Source organism: Puma concolor, chromosome B3, assembly GCF_028749965.1.
Source record: "Puma concolor isolate L17-30 chromosome B3, mPumCon1.1.hap2, whole genome shotgun sequence".
Taxonomy (NCBI): Eukaryota; Metazoa; Chordata; class Mammalia; order Carnivora; family Felidae; genus Puma; species Puma concolor.
The window spans coordinates 29,362,986-29,379,440 of NC_141672.1; the positions used below are offsets into that span (position 1 = coordinate 29,362,986).

At 45.8% G+C, this 16,455-nt stretch overlaps 2 protein-coding genes across 5 annotated transcripts in view; one reads left to right on the plus strand and one right to left on the minus strand.

Moving 5' to 3' along the window:
- The first annotated feature begins 69 nt into the window (after window positions 1-69).
- On the plus strand, window positions 70-12,647 carry FAM161B (FAM161 centrosomal protein B). Its single transcript, XM_025919952.2, has 9 exons — window positions 70-244; window positions 1,887-2,209; window positions 3,248-3,798; window positions 5,620-5,966; window positions 6,273-6,400; window positions 8,298-8,462; window positions 8,668-8,767; window positions 10,647-10,789; window positions 11,555-12,647. Exons 1-9 carry the CDS (start codon window positions 191-193, stop codon window positions 11,691-11,693), a joined length of 1,950 nt encoding a protein of 649 aa, XP_025775737.1. The 5' UTR covers window positions 70-190; the 3' UTR covers window positions 11,694-12,647.
- A 414-nt stretch (window positions 12,648-13,061) lies between these two features.
- The window catches only part of ZNF410 (zinc finger protein 410), a 49,586-nt gene continuing 46,192 nt past the window's right edge, over window positions 13,062-16,455 (minus strand). For all 4 annotated transcript variants that reach the window (XM_025919450.2, XM_086709294.1, XM_025919449.2 and 1 more), the window contains one exon: window positions 13,062-13,864. In XM_025919450.2, coding sequence (XP_025775235.1) covers window positions 13,826-13,864 — 39 coding nt within the window. In that variant the 3' untranslated portion in view covers window positions 13,062-13,825. The remainder of the gene's footprint in view (window positions 13,865-16,455) is intronic.

The window sequence follows — 16,455 nt, forward strand, 5'->3', positions numbered from 1 at the left end:
GTAGGCCAATCAGAAAACGATCCTTGCCAACTTGGGCGGGAAGAATTAGAGGCTCCCTGGGAAGCGGGACTGGTTCAGGCATCCGCCTGGGAGCCAATCAGAGACCTGATCGCGTAGCTAGTGCAGCCACCGCAGCCAAAGCGTAGCACGCCGCTGTCACCGCCGCTTCTTTTTCTGCCCCGCGGAGAAGATGACCGTCGGGAGGCCTGCGGGAGCCTCCGGCGGCGCTCAGTGGAGCCGGCAGGTGAGAGAGAAAGAGAAGGAGAGGAATTCGGTCTGCGCCCGGAACGGAGTCTCTAAAGAGAGGAAACTGTCATTGCCTTGGAGACAGACGTCAGGGGCGTGTCGCGGAGAGGTGTGGGATTAAAATCAGCAGCGTTTGGGGACCCGCAAGGGACTCTCTAACGGGTTGAGCGTTATGTTAGGCCCTTCATAGACCCACAGCAGTGGCCCTCGGTTTTCGCTTATCCTGTCAACTACCCTAAGACTAATAGTACTATTGTTGTCTCCATTTGGTAGAAAAGAAAACTGAGGCACAGAAGAATCCATACAGAAAGTAGATTGGTGGTTGCTTAGGGCAGGCTGGGAAGGAAGGGTCGAAAGGACTAGGGAAAATAGGGAATGACTGCTAAATGGTATGGGCTTTCTTTGGGGGGGAGGGGTGATTAAAATGCTCTAAAATTGTGACGGTTGCACAACTCTGACTGTACTAAAACTGAGTTGTACTCTTTCAGTAAGTGAGTTGTGTGAACTGTACGGTGTCTCAATAAAGTCGTTTTAAAAATTTTTCCCTCAGATCACATGCTCCTCAGTAGCAGAGCAAGGGCTGGAGCACATACACACCTTTGACTCAGAATCTAGTGTTCTTTTCACTATTAGAGCTGGACCTTGGAGAACCCAGGAAAACCATCACCAATATCACCTGGAGGCCTGCAGCAGCCTACGCCTCACTGATTTCCTAGATGCAACTAGTCATTGTATACAGTCCAATCCTGGCCCCACACCAGCCTCTCTAAGGGTATCTCGAGAATACCACTGACCTCCAGTCACACTGGCCCTCTTTCTAACTCTCCAAGAGTCAAGTTTGTTCCTGCCTCAGGTCCCTGCTTTTGCATTTGCTGTTCCTTAGAACTCAGAACCCTCTTACCCCAGATCTTAGCAAGGCTGGCTCCCTCTCATCAATCAGATGTCAGTCCAAAACTCCTCCACAGCGAGAAAGTAAAGATCAGCCCAGGACTGAGAATTTATTATCATATACTTGTCTCTCTCCCTCTCATTAGAATGTAAGCTTCATGTGCTTGACTCGTTCTCGGCCTAATGCTCCGTGCACATAAGACACCCAAAAACTATTTTCTAAGTGAATGGAGTACTTAAACCCAGTTGGGTTTCCACTTTCTACGACATTGTTCTTTCAGCTAGACCACATTATCTGTCCTGTTGATTACTCATTCCTAGTAACAGGTGGGATATTAGGTAGACTATTAGGAAAACAGAGGTGTAGACAAAGGAAGCAGGAAAAAGAAGACTGGAAAAAAGTAGGTGAAACCCAAATAGGGCAAGGCCCAGAGTGTGGCCAAGGTCATGGGTAGGATTCCTGGAGTGCCGGGGGCAGAATGCATGATACAGAGTAAGTACTCTGCAAATGCTCACTGCACATGAAGTAGGGAACCAACGTTAGCGGTCTGCTTCCCTTTCCTGCCCTTCAACCAAGCATATGCCCACATACCAATTTGTGAAATGTCTTTAAAGCAAGGAATACATCTGATTCTTCTTCGTTCCTTCCCAGTCGCTAATATACAGAGACCTATTCAAAGTGAAATTAACAGTTAGGCTTTGAGAAAATTTGAAATTATAGTTGACCCACAGTCTTTTCTGTTTCGTTTTAGAGATTTCCCCCCAAATCCTCCCCAGACACAGAGACGGAAGAAGAGCTGTCTGGGGATGGGCTGGTTTTGCCCAGGGCTGGCACACTCGATGACTTCCTCAGCCCGGAGGAGGAGACGGTTTCTAATTCTTCGGACTCCACTGGGAGCTTTTATGAGACCCTACAGGTACTAAAGCCGAAAGGCAGGTGGTGCCTGTTGGAATCCCTTTATGAGAACAACCCAGACAGTGGCGAGGACTTCTCTGAAGACGATGAGGACCTGGAGAGTTTCTTCCAAGACAAAGGCAGGGGGAAGCCCGAGGCCCAGTACCCTGTGTCTCCGAGGTAAGGAAGGCCCTGCAGTTCAACAGCTGCTTCATGACTCTGGGCCTCATCCTCTTCCTCAGTAAAGTTGTCCCTTACCGAGGCTCCAGCTCAGAATCAGGCCTTCGGAGCCAAACACGTTCTGATTCCTACCCAGCAGTCCTAAATCACTTTGGATAACCCTTAGTCATTGGAAGCACTCGAATTGATTAAAGGGATGCCTTTGTCACTACCTCCCTGAGAATGGCAACAAGGTACGTTTACCTTGGCCCAACCCTGTTATATGCGCCTACACCGTATCTTATTTTCTCCTCCCACTAACCCTGTAAGTAGCTATTATTTTTGCCATTCTCCAGATGAAGAAATTGAGGTTCCAAGCAAACCCTGCCAAAGGTCACACAGCTGGTAATTGTTTGAAGCAAGATTTGAACCTGGGTCTGACTCCAAAGCCTTGCTCTGCACCATTGCACTGTTCTCTCTCCCATATGAAGATAATGGAATGCAGGGCAACCGGTGGAACGTGAGACTCTTGATCTTAGGGTTGTGAGTTCGAGCCCCACATTGGGTGTAGAGATTACTTAAAAAGAAAATCTTTAAGGGGCACCTGGGTGGCTCAGTCGGTTAAACAGTCAGCTCTTGATTTCGGCTCAGGTCGTGATCTCACGGTTCGTGAGACTGAACCCGGAGTCAGGCTCTGGCCTGACAGTGCGGAGCCTGCTTGGGATTCTCTCTCACCCTCTCTCTGTGCCCCTCCCCCACTCACACTCTTCTCTCTCTCAAAATACATAAACATTTTTTAAACATTAAAAAATTAAATCTTTAAAGGAAAATATTAGAATGCAAAGTGGCAAATCTTGAATCAATTCTGAGGAAGGACTTCCAACTAGGGCTGCTAGATGGCCTGAAGGAAGGAGCGAGGCACAGGCCCAGACGCCTGCAGGGCTGTGTTAGGCTCAGGATCTAGCTGCCGTCTTCTGGGAGGGAGGTGTGGGAAGGAGCAGGAGGAGGAAAGGGCCTCCAGCCTGGCCTGGCCTCCGCACAGCTGCTTTCTCCCCCCAGGTGCAGCTCCCCATGGTGCTGCAGCTCCCTGAGCAGCCTTCCCTCCGACACTCCCAAGGTTCAGCCCCAGCCACCTTCAGGCTCCAGGCCTCCCTCCCAGCACAGAAGCATCAGCTCCTGGGCATCAACCATCACCGTCCCACGGCCGTTCCGCATGACACTGCGTGAGGCCCGGAAGAAGGCGCAGTGGCTGGCCTCACCTGCTTCCTTTGAGCAGGAGAGGACGCAGGCCCAGAGGCAGGCCCAGGAGGAGGCCGAGTGCCAGCGGCAGTTCCGGGCACAGCCTGTGCCAGCACACATCTACCTGCCCCTCTACCAGGAGATCGTGGAGCGCAGTGAGGCCCGCAGGCAGGCAGGGATCCAGAAGAGGAAGGAACGGCTCCTCTCTTCCCTGAAGCCCTTCAGCTTCCTCGTGAAGGAGGAGCAGAGAAAAGAAGCTGCTAAACAGAGGGAGTTGGCTGCCACAGCTAAGGCCAACGTCCCCAAGCAGAATGCCACCAGAAGGATCCCCAAGTCCATTCTGGAGCCAGCCCTCGGGGACAAACTCCAAGGTAAAGACATCCTTCCCACCCTGCTGCCTCCTACCTGGGGAGTACCAAGACGTGCCGTGGAGACTTAGGCTCGGGGGGTCAGCCTGGCTTGGGGATAAGTTCATTGTTCGGGCGGACGGGCCTCAAGGCCACGCTCCCTGCCGGTTGGGTCCGTCTGTATCATGGGGGAGCCCTGTAAAGAGTGGAGAGTGAGAGGTCATGCAGCCTTCTCCAAGTTTGCCCTGATGACCTCTCTCTCAGAGAGTGGGTGTGAAGGCGTCTGCAGCAGCACAGGTACAAGAACAGAGAACCAGGGAGGCATCCAGGGACCAGCTTGGGCCGGTGCTACCACCAGCTGCCCCTGAGGGAAGCTCCTACCGCCTGCCCCCACCCCCCCATCCTGGTGACCTGCACATTTCAAGAAATGTGGTTCGATGAAAGGACTCAGGCTTTACTCATTTAGTAATGTGTCAAGCCCCAGGCACTCCTCTGTGTTCAATAAACAGACATGGAGTTTGTGGACAAGGGAGGAAGGAAGACAGATAACAGGCAAAAAATTACAAATGTGATGAGTCATTTGCAAGGATTAGAGGTGGGAGCCTCCAGGGTCATATAGAGCACATAACAGAGGGACCTAACTTAGGACATGGTGAGGCGGTGGGGACAGATAGGGAAGGTCCCCAGGGAAAGTGAGCACTGAGGCTGACCCTGAAGGATGAGCAGTGTGTTTAATTCAGGGAAGACGGAGGAAGAGTGCATCAGAGAGAGCAGCGTGGAGGTTAGAGGAGGCTGAACACATTCAAGGGATGGGAGGAGGATGGAGGGTAGAGAAGAGGGAGCAGGGAGGGAGAGGCGGGCATGGGCCAGACCTGGGGGAGGGGGAGGAAATTTGGACTTTATCCCAAGGGCACTGGGGAGCCAACTGAAGGGTTTCAAACAGGGTGGCTCAGGATCAGATCTGCAGCTCGGAAAGATCACTCTGATGCTGTGGAGATGATTAAGGGGGAGGGACAGGACCGGAGGGATGCTGATCTATAGGACACTATGTCACCAGTTCAGCGGAGAGACTGAAATTAGCAGCAGGGATGGTAAAGAGAGGCCAGACCGGAACATGGTTAAAGAGGAGGAGACTGGGGCACCTGGGTGGCTCAGTCAGTTAAGCGTCTGACTTCAGCTCAGGTCACGATCTCACAGTCCGTGAGTTCGAGCCCCGCGTCGGGCTCTGGGCTGATAGCTCAGAGCCTGGAGCCTGCTTCCAATTCTGTGTCTCCCTCTCTCTCTGCCCCTCCCCCATTCATGTTCTGTCTCTCTCTGTCTCAAAAATAAACGTTAAAAAAAAAAAATTAAAAAAAAAATAAAGAGGAGGAGACTGCAGGACGGGGGACTGATGAGAGAAGGCAGGCAGGAATGATTTGGGCAATAACCTGGGCCTCTGGGTGGATGGCGGGGCCCTTCCTGAGCCAAGGAGACCGGCTCACCCCTCTGGCTTGGCCTCTGAAGGAGGAACCGCAGAGCGCGCTCAGTAAATGTAAATGGTGGCTGCCTCTGCAGCCTGCTGGCACATGGCAGGGTGTCCTGGTCAACATTTAGGAATGAGCTCTCTCCAGAAAAGAAGAAGCAAGCTGATTTGTAGTGTTTGCCACTTTCCCTGGTAAAAATACACCTATTCTGGCCAAGGTGGAGCTTCCCATATGATGTCAACTGGTTCACAAAATCCTGCAAAGCTGGCAATCGGCTCCAGCACAATACTGCACTGGAGCTTTAGAGGGAACCTTCCCCAAACCTTTAGGTGTGAGGCAGGGTCCCCTGTCACCCATCACCACCCTGACCTTTTCTCCACAGAAGCGGAGCTCTTCAGGAAAATTCGCATCCAGATGCGAGCCCTAGACATGCTCCAGATGGCCTCCTCCCCCATCATGTCCTCCAGCAGCCGGGCTGACCCCCAGCCTCGAACAGCTACCCGAACCCAGAAGGAAAAGCTTGGGTTTCTGCAGACTGACTTTGGATTCCAGCCTCGTGTGAATCCTGCCGTCCCTGACTACGAGGGCCTTTACAAGGCCTTCCAGAGAAGAGCTGCCAAGGGAAGGGACACCAGAGAGGTGACTCACAACAAGCCCTTCTTGCTGAGAACCGGCAGCCTGCGTCGCGCTCAGCGGCCCTGTGACACCACCACCTCTGGAGAGAGGAGGGTGAGAGCCCTGGGCAGTTACGGGAGGGTCCTGGCCTGAGACCCAAAATACAGGAATGGGCCAGGTCTCAACATACGGCACTTCTCATGACATTTTTGTTTTTTTAAAAACACTGGCTCAGCTGTTGGATCGATATCCAACTCTTGGCCTGGTAATAAACTTGGGAACTCATTACTCTTTCCTTAATCCCAGGGAAAAAAAAAAGATTCCTGGTCTGACTAGTCCTTCACTGAAATTGAATCCTCCTTACGATAGAAACTAATCACACGTTGCTGTCCCACCAATACCAGCCTTCGTTTCTTCTAGGACTCTCCACAGTCACCAGCCACACCCCTGCCAAGGAGTCGTTCTCTGAGTGGCCTTGCTTCTCTCTCTGCCAACACCCTCCCTGTGCACATCACAGATGCCACCAGGAGGAGGGAGTCTGCAGTCAGGTGAGTGGTCAGGCTCGAGATCTTGGCCCAGGACCAAGTTCAGTGGTCAGTGCTCGGATTCTGGCCCAAATGCTAGAAACCATCCTGCTGCTGGGCCTCCTCTCCTGTTACTACAGAGACCTAAATGGGTGGAAGGGATTTCTCTGATCAGGACAGGAATACAGGTAACTCTCCACATGTAGTGATGGAGAACATCTGGCCATCATTCATGGGGGACTTACTCTGTGCCAGTCACAATGTTAAGGCTGGAGATACCTTATGGAGCCCATAGTTTAATAGCTAGTATGAAATATAGAAAATCAAAGAACTACTACTTTGTGAGTAGTGCAATGACAGGGATATACAGGGGACCTGGGAGGCTCTGGGCAGCCTGGGGCAGGGTTCTCTTTAATAGATGTCTGAAGAATGAGGAATTAGCCAAAGGCTGGAAAGAAAGAAAGTTCCAGAGAGAACAACATAAGTGAAGAGAGGAAGCCATTAGGAATAGGAATTCAGAGAAACCTGTTGGCAGGTGGCTGACCCTGTCACAAAGAGAAGGCATCCACTGCACAGATTTGAGATTCTCTGAGATTCTGCTAGTTCAACCGAACTAGCAGAGTCGGGAAGCAGGAGCCTCCTTACTTTTTCATTCTTTAACTGGCCTCTGTCATGGTGTTGTTCTCGACGAGCCAGCACCCCAGCAAGAGTTCCTCCACTAGACCTCTGAGCTGAGGTCAGCACGAAAGGTTGTGGTGTAACAAGCAGTTTAGCGCTGGGAGAGGACGAGCATCTTAGTGCTTTCCTGTGGGGCTAACCAACTTGGCTCTTTAGGCTCCACAACAGGGATTTTAGAAATATATTTAGAATCCAAGAGATACTCCCTTTTTCCTCAAATGTCATAGTCAGAGCTACTAAATCAAGGCTAAATGCATCGGTGTCCTGAGGTCCCAATAAGGTAGGCCTTATGGGCCAGAGGCTGGCCCCCCGAGGGGATATCCATATTTGCTTCCCAGCAGTGGGGAGTTTGATATAATAGCAGACTAAACTTTCATGCCTTCAAGCAAGAATCTTGGTGTTTTTTTTTCTTTTTTTAAAAAATGTTTATTTTTGAGAGAAAGCATGAGTGGGGGAGGAGCAGAGAGAAAGGGAGACAGAGGATCCAAAGCGAGATCTGTACTAACAGCAGAGAGCCTGATGCGGGGCTGGAACGTGAGACTGAGCCACCCAGGCGCCCAGTTGTTTTCCCTCTCTAGTACCTTGTCAAATGATACTTACGCAGACTAAGTGCTTGCTATAAGTTAACCCCAAACTGTGCATGGAAAGAGGCCTATTTCCAGTTCTCTGTGGTCCCAAAGGACCACGAAACCAGGCACCTTCTAGCCCACTGTTTACAGTGCAGTGGTCAGGGGCAAAGGCTTGGGAGTCAGACATACTGGTTCTAATCCTGGCTTTTCCACTGGCATGCTGGGTAGCTTTGAGTGAGTGGCTTATCCTCTCCGAGGCTCGCTCTCCTCACCTATAAAAAGAGGGGCTTACAGTTCTTACCTCATGGGGCAGTTCTGGAGATTACAAAAGATAATTGATATAAAGCACTTGATTCTTTTCTGCTCTTGGTTCAGAGTAGAGTAGCTCAGCAAATGGCAACTATTAGTATTGTTTCCAGACAGGCCAGAAGCCTTAGTGTAAGGATATTGTATTTCAGTTCAATTATTGAACTTCCCCTGGGGCAGAAAATCACCGTGTCCATAGTGCTGGGAAGGCTTCATTTGCCAATCTCAGAATCCTATTCTTTCTGAAGCGCCAGTGTGGTAAATTACCCCACTCATAGAAAACACCATTTCACTTTCCAGAGGTTACTAAGAGTGCTTTTAATATACTCAAGTTGGTCATCTGTGTGTTTTTTGCCTCCTTTCTTCAGAAGTTCACTTGAAAAAAAGGACAAAACAGATGAGAGTACTCAGTGGTTGGAGATGCACAAAAAGAAGTGTCAAGCGATGTCTAAATCTGTGACCTTGCGTGCAAAAGCCATGGATCCTCATAAAAGCCTGGAGGAAGTGTTCAAAGCAAAGCTGAAAGAGAATCGGTCAGTGTCTTCCATGTGCCAAAGGGTATCTGTCTTGGGATCCAACAGATCATTGCCCTTGAAAGTAGGCTCCTATAATCGCACACAGTCAAGGATTTAGTTTTGCTAGGCAGTTAGGAATTTACAATGTCTTTGGGAATTACTCTGCTTAACTGGAATGAAGGGTTGGAAAAAGAATTCATTCTAAAAATCTTGTTAATTCCAGGAACAATGACCGTAAAAGGGCAAAAGAGTATAAGAAAGAATTGGAAGAAATGAAGAAGAGAATACAAACAAGGCCCTATCTCTTTGAACAAGTTACCAAGGTAAAACTAAGCCATCATTCTTCTCTCTCAGTCTTGGATGAAAGTGCTTTTAGGAATGATGGAACAGAGGGGCACCTGGGTGGCTCAGTCAATTAAGCCTCTGAGTTCGGCTCAGGGCATGATCTCATGGTTCTTGAGTTTGAGCCCCATGTCAGGCTGGGTGCTGACAGCTCACAGCCCGGAGCCTGCTTTGGATTCTGTGTCTCCCTCTCTCTCTGCCCCTCCATCACTCATGCTCTATCTTTCTCTCTCTCTCTCTCAAAAGTAAACATTTAAAAAAAAGAAATGATGGAAAAGTTTAATATCTGGGTATTAAACATTTCCTTGAGGATCAGAAAGATTCAAAATTGAGCCTGTTACCAATTTCCACGCAAAGAAGTAGTGCAATGGTGAATGTTGCTTGGACTGATTTCACCCAAGACTAGACTCCAGAGGCATCTGTGAAGTGTTTCACTTCTGGGAGTGTTCGCTACAGTCTAGCTTTCACTAGACTGAGGGCTAGATGCCACATACACAGTAACAGTCTGGCTGTGTTAGTGAGAATATCTTTAATTTACTAACATCATCCCTTCCCCTGCAGTGCTGGTGCCCTGGGCATCCCCAGCCTCTAGAGCTGTGGCACATTTATAGGTCCCCAGAGGTTGGGATGCTCACAAGCACCCCAGCAAGCCCTTTTCAGATTAAGTGGCTTTCAGGATGAAAGAATCATTTTAAGATGTTCTCTAGACTTTTAGGGAAGTTGGATCCAGTTGAGATCTCCTTAAGGGAGCTCTGGAGCTATCTGAACAGCCTTAGAAAGGCCACTATTCCTGGAAGTTTTGGGCTGTATCAGGCTGTCGATCCCTCTTCTCTCTAGTTTCAGACAAAAGTTGGAGTTCCCTAGTAACCTGGTTCCAACTGCTGGACATTATCTCCATCTTACAGCCAGTGTGTTATCTAGGCATTTCCTGAGTCCACCCCTCCCCACCCCCATACATACCACACACACACACTTGCACACATGCTGGACTGTCTGGACTGGATTTACTTAGCAACTTGCATTGTTCAAAATCTCTCATAATGATCTCTCCTCTTTATGTTAATTCTTTCCAGCAAAGCTCACTCTCAGATCTCAACAGATCTTTCACCACTCTAGGAAAAATACAAAGTGCTCTATGTGATTTTGCTACTAAACATTTAAATTAAAACAAAGAAATAACCTTTTTCTGGTCCACATACAGACCATCTATCCTGTTAAGAGTGTTACTAGTGCAGCTTATTTTCTATTTGTTATATATTAGTGTTCCTGATGATGGCTTGATTGCTTTTATTTATTTATTTTTTTTTAAGTTTATTTTGAGAAAGCACGGGGGAGGGGCAGAGAGAGGTGGAGAGAAAGAGAATTCCAAGCAGGCTTTGCACTGCCGGCAGAGAGCCCTACACAGGGCTTGAGCTCACATATTGTAAGATCATGACCGGAGCTAAAATCAAGAGTCAGACACTTAACTGACTGAGCTACCCAGGTGCTCGTGGTTGCTTTTAAATCTTAAAACATTTTTAGTCCACTTTTTTCATCTGAGTCTTACTTGGTGGTCCAAAAATCTAAATCCTTGCTTCTCAAAGGTGTGGCTCCCAAATTCACAGTTGGCATCTCCTGGGAGTGTTAGACACAGAGTTTCGAACCTTATCTAAGACCTACCAAATGAGAATCTACATTATAACAAGATCTTCAGGTAGTTCCAATGCTCTTTAAGGCTTGAAAACAGGCTCTAAGTAATTTTCATGTAAATCTGTGCCTAGCACTAATGGGGACAATTTTAGGCATGTGGATTAAGCAAGTGATTTAGAATTACCTTGTAATTCACAAGACAGCTACAGCAGATTTGTTTCCATTCCTCAGGACCTTGCTAGGAAAGAAGCAGAACAACGGTATCGAGACACCCTGAAGCAGGCTGGGCTGGATGAAGACTTTGTGAGGAACAAGGGTGAGGGCACCAGGGCTGTACAATGGAAGGAGCAGTCAGAAGTCCCTGAATGTCCCAGGTAATAATCTCACGTGCTCCTGTCACCCTGTGGCTCTCAGATTACGATCCCTAGTAATGCCACTGGGAGGGACCTTTAGAACAGCCACACATATTTTGAGATCACAATCCTGTATTTATAGAATACTAAGCCAGAGATCTCCAGATAATATATTTAAATTGGGAGAATAAGTGCAGTTGTTATTGTTAATAAAATATAACCATTGTATATTAGGTTTAGGTTCCTTCGATTTGAAACAGATCATTTTTCCAATTCTAGTTCTAGGGCCATCAGTCAAGAATATTTTTACTTCACTTTTGAGGGACAAACATATATATTTTTACTTACTATAAAATGATAAAACTGCTTTTCTAACACTTTTTATTTTGTTTGGGTAATTGAAAGTAAAAACCTTTAAAGATGCAAAATAAAAGGTATAATAAAAGGTATAATATCCTAAACAAGCAAAGCCTGTCTCTTCCCCCCCCAGCATGATCACCGTGGCTTGTTGAAATCTAGCACTCTTTAAAAAGTAACTCATTAGCACCACCCCTCCACTGGTATCAAAAGGGAGAAGAAAAGCATAGTTATTGCCATTATTCTCAACTTTGTTTCTTAAATCCTAATGGCTCCTCCCCTAATTCCTATCCCAGTTCTCCCCCTAGAAATTTAAATTTCCCTTTACACCCCATATAAAATAATGAAAATGTTGAAACCATCCTTAAGCCTTACAAAATGCTTTAATTACAAACATTTTATTTCATAATGCTTTAATTTATTCTGTAGCACCCATGAAACTACAAAACTCGGCACCAGAAATCCACAGCAGGATTTAGAAGAATCTCTACAACAGCCTACAAGCCCCAAAAAAGAACTGGAGGAGCTGTCTCATGAATTGCTAGATAATTTCAAATCACTTGCTTAATCAGTAACACTTAAAATTACTGCTTTTCAATATTAAGTAACTAACTTGGGGTTGAGTCAAGGCAGGCAAAACTTGGCTTTTGAGCCAATGGCTAGTCTTGGAGAATGAGGATAAGAAAAGTAGCAAGAAAAAAAGTAGCAGGTAACAAACAGGGAATGGTTTAAGCAGATCAAAGTGAAAAGCCTCAGGGTGGAGGATTCAGAGCAGAGTTAAGCATTCTTGCTTCTTGGGCTTCCTACTTAAAAAAGGAGCACACACCCAAATGCCTACAGGGGCCAGTTAGGAAACAAATGGATCACATGGGCTGGGTATAAGGTCCACTATTAATAGCTAGAACCCAGGCCCAGAATTGCCAGATCAGCAACTGAGTTTTCAAACAGAAGCCAGGAATGTCCTGTTGGCAACCAATTAAAACATTACTTAGAAATATTGTGTGGGAAAACAAAAACACTTGCAGGAAGACAAGTCTGCAACTTCTAGTACATGGTTTCTTAGCCTCAGTACTATTGATTTAGGGCCAGATGAGTGTGTCGGTGTTGGGTGTTGGGAGAAGGAGCTGTCCTGTACATTGTAGGACGTTAGCAGCATCCCTGGCTTCTACTCACTGGATGCCAGTAATGCCCTCTCCAGTTATGACAAAAATGTCCCTAGATATTGCCATATGTGGGGCAGTGGGCAGGCAAAAATGTTCCCAGTTAAGAACCACTGCTCTAGTATAAAAGTAAGGACTACAGAAAATAAAAATTGGCATTTTAAGAATACAAGATATTGACATGAACTCAATCTACATAACAAAGGGTGATTATGTTTGTCATTAACAACTTAAGAACTATAACTACTGAATTTAAAACAGCAGTTAATTTTTCCTGTTATCTGCTTAAAATATGCCACTGTGTGCATGGTATGTGTGTAAGCCTGAGGTTCATTTTCAATAAATGTGAAAATTCTCTGACAGCCATGATTTTCTACTAGTAAGCGGTCTTTTAAATACTTTTCTTCTCACCAGTGATAATTATTCTCTATCAGTAGCTGTGGATGATAGCAATAGTGCCTATTCTTACCAGAAGCCCCCAATTTCTCATGTTTTAACATTCTGGAAAATTCAAAAGTATATTATTGCTATTTTTCCAGACTCAGACATGGTCCTTTCTGGTGAAGACGGAGCGATACTACAACAACTACTATCTAGGTTTGCTAATTAGACATGAAGATGCTTATGTCATGTTCCCCAAGACTCCTGGGCTCAGTTTTACCTGTATGGAATCCAAAGGGTAAATCGGTGCCCTGTCTTAAAGAGAAAGACGGAACTATTTTCTTAATCTCCTCTCTGAGAAAACAAATTTTGTCCAAAACAAGGAGCCAAAGAACTTACTGGGCTGTCTTGTTTATTTAAAGGGAAAACAACTGAAGCTCTGAATCATGTGATAGTTAACTTTAAAAAAAAAACAAACAAAAAAAACCCCAAAAAACCCTTTTAACATGCTATCGTATATTCCATAAACAAAGAAAGCAAAGTGGCCACGTAGAGGTGGATGTGACAAGATAGTACCTCAGCCTGGGCCAAGTAGGGATTCAAGTAATTTATTTTTTTGCAGCCCAGTGGCAGAGAGTCTCTTACTCAGGTTGCTAAAGGGAGTATGCCACAACAGAATTGACATCACTCCCTTCTCCAAAGCAACAAGGCATCTTGAAAGCTCAGCTTCTTGGTGAAGTTTTATGGTTGGTGGCAGGGCTTAGTTTATCCATGTGAAAAGACAGCTGAGTCTGGGATGAAAATTCTTCAAAGGAAAACCCCTTCTCAACAGTCATACTGAAGAAATTTCAGCCAACACATAATCAAATTCACTTTTGGGAGAAGTCCATCCCAAAATTTTATAGTGGGAAGAGAGGTAGGTACAGTTACCCAGCCCACATTCACTGCTTTCTTCCTTGTCTGGATCAGATGTAGTTTGAAGAGAAGCTCTCCTACATTCATCTTCTATGTCAGGAAAGATGAACAGAGGCCAAAGCGGGGTCCTGTCTTTCACAGATTCATTTTGGTTCTGGCAGATCGTGAGCCGTAAGCATCCTGTTCCCACTGTGTGCACTCTGGGATCAGACAGGGCTGCTCTTCCAGGAGTTGACACCCATGCTCATGTCCGTCTTTCAGTTAAATCTCCTTGGTTTAGTAACTGTAAAAGATTAAAACCAAATCTGGAATAGGCTACCACTGAATAATAGGAAAAGTAATTCATACTAAGGAAAAGGTTTAAGTGGGAGTGGGGAATGTACTACAGGGGTAAGTCAAGGGTATCTAGTTCCAAAGCAAGAGACATACGTAGACTGATAGATCTCTTTCATATCCTGGCCTTGGGACAGCATTTTGGCCCATGATGCTGGCATTTTCACTATGACAATAAGGTATCCCGAGTCCTAAGCCAAACTATTGTTTGCGTAGTCATGTACTCACTAGTCAGTGATTGAGGCATGCCGAACTTAACAGATATATCGGAAATGGTGGAATCCCAAATCTCCTGTCAGGCAGCATTAGTCCAAGTACAGGCTGAAAGCTCAAGCAGAAGTAAGAGGAATGGGAGGCTACCCCAGTGAGTTCTATATGAGTTCCCACTCGTAAGGAATCCAGGGATTCCCAGGTTCCAAAAGAATGCCTTCCCTATGATGAAGGGAGAAAGCCTGAGACTCCAAGAGGGTGGCAGCCAAAACAGACTTTCTACCCTACACTCAAGGCTTTCTGTTGAAAGTGTTGTTCTGTACAATTGATGAAACGGAGTTCCATTTTGTTATGAAAATGAGATGGGAATAACACAGTGAAATTCAGAATAAAAATGGCTTAGTAAAAATATAACCAGACAAATTCTTGAGCTGGGGATAGATTTACTTGGTGATCTCAATTTGGGTAAAGGTAATTTATACAGTAGAATTTAATAATACGGAATTTAAAGAAATTTAAACAAAATTTAAAGAAAAATGTAAAAACTTAAACCACAAATTTCATTTGATGCTGTATTGTTAGGATGTAAGAATGGTGTCTTTTAAATCCAGGTCAAGATCCAGATATTGGCACTCAAATTAGCAATGACACTTGATGAGAAATCTTAAAGAATTTGTAATTTGTTTCTTTCTTTTTTGGAAGACATTCTGATTTATTGAAGGCTGGGTGGCATTTATACTGGTTCCTGCATTCGAGAATATGAGCTCAGTGTGGCTATAGAACCCCCTTGGGATGCCTTTTAGTCAGCAGAGGTCCCAAAGCCCTGGGGTCCCAATTGGGCCTGCACAATAAGTCCTCTATCTGATTTGCAGAAGGCTGGGTAACACCGAGGGCAAATAAAAATTGTTCAATCTGAACCATTTGAATAAGATGTAGTTTTGATATATTTCCCATAATTTCTTTTATGTTTTAAGAAGAGTTGTTTTTTTTTTAAGTAGTGCTTAAAATTTTAAGTAGTGCTAAAAAATTACTTAATTATTTTTAAGTAATCTCCATGCCCAACACGGGGCTTGAACTCACCACCCCGACATCAAGAGTGACATGCTCTACCAACTGAGCCAGCCAGGCACCCCTCCCGTGATAATTTCTGATAATTGCTTTGGTTATTCTGATATTCTTGTTACGTTTTTACTTTTAGAGCCTATTTACAGGGGTCCAAGTAGAAGTGCACAAGTAGATTCTTACAGGTCTGATCTACAGCGTGTGATTATCTCCAAAAATTTGAAATAAGCATTGTTGTTTTAAGGACTGCAAATAGCCTTTTATCTGAGAATCTCTAAGGACCCAACATTCCTCACTCACTGGAGGAAGGTCAGTTAGTACCAGGACCTTGGATGAGGAAGAGAACTAAACCTGGAGGCTTGAGGGCCTTGTAGCTTTTAAAAATGAAGGTATCAGATGACGTGATAAGCCTGTCTCGATAAGGAAAAGGAGAGGAAGAGCAGTGGAAATGCCTGTGGTAAGAGGAGAAATAATCGAGGTAACAGTGAAGGAAACAAAAGAAGTGAGGCTCAGACAGAGGGTGTGTTCGTAAATACACAGGACCCGAGGACCTGTGAGGGAAAAGTGATAATCTAGGACTTTCAGCCTCACTAAGGGCAGCACTTTCCCCTTTGTGTTAATATTTTCCTATTAAGAGTTTGGGGTTTCCACCATGAAACTGGGTATTTAGGGCCTGCAGACCCTCAGTGTCCTCCTGGAGGGAAGGCCAAGTTTTTTGTTTTTTTTTATAGGTGATCTGTGTTACTGGGTCTGCCTGAGACTATGAGTGAGCATCACCTAGACAAGGACACAATGAAGCCAATTCCAAGACCCATGTGCCTAGGCCCAAGGGGAAAAAATGTGCTGTTGCTGGACTTTTTGCATACACAAATCTGACCATGTCATACCTGCCTTAAAACCATGCAGTGGCCCCCCATTGCCCCTGGGATAAAATCATGTCCTTTAAGGCCCTTCAAGAGAGAAACTAGCATAACTTTCCTGCTTTCACTTTTCATTCCAGCCCATCTCTCCATTCCACATCCCATCCTACTCAACCCTTTTGATTCCATAGTTGTATGCCCTGTTCCCTCTCACCTTCTACCCTTGTACACACTGCTTGCTACCCTTATGCCTGTTATCTTCTTCCAATCCCTCCCACTTATCCATCAAGATAACTGCTATTCATTCCTCAGGTCTCAAACCTAGAATTCATTCCCTGACTTCCCCCAAGGCTAGCACTTACTACACCATATAAAAATTGCCAGTTTATTGATCTGTCACCCTTCCCAT

Excerpts from the sequence above, each read along its gene's own strand:
- FAM161B (XM_025919952.2), top strand. The coding sequence starts at position 191 with ATGACCGTCGGGAGGCCTGCGGGAGCCTCCGGCGGCGCTCAGTGGAGC. Across the intron at positions 8,463-8,667 it reads GCAAAGCTGAAAGAGAATCG|GAACAATGACCGTAAAAGGG; the intron begins GTCAGTGTCTTC and ends TGTTAATTCCAG. Across the intron at positions 10,790-11,554 it reads GAAGTCCCTGAATGTCCCAG|CACCCATGAAACTACAAAAC; the intron begins GTAATAATCTCA and ends TTTATTCTGTAG.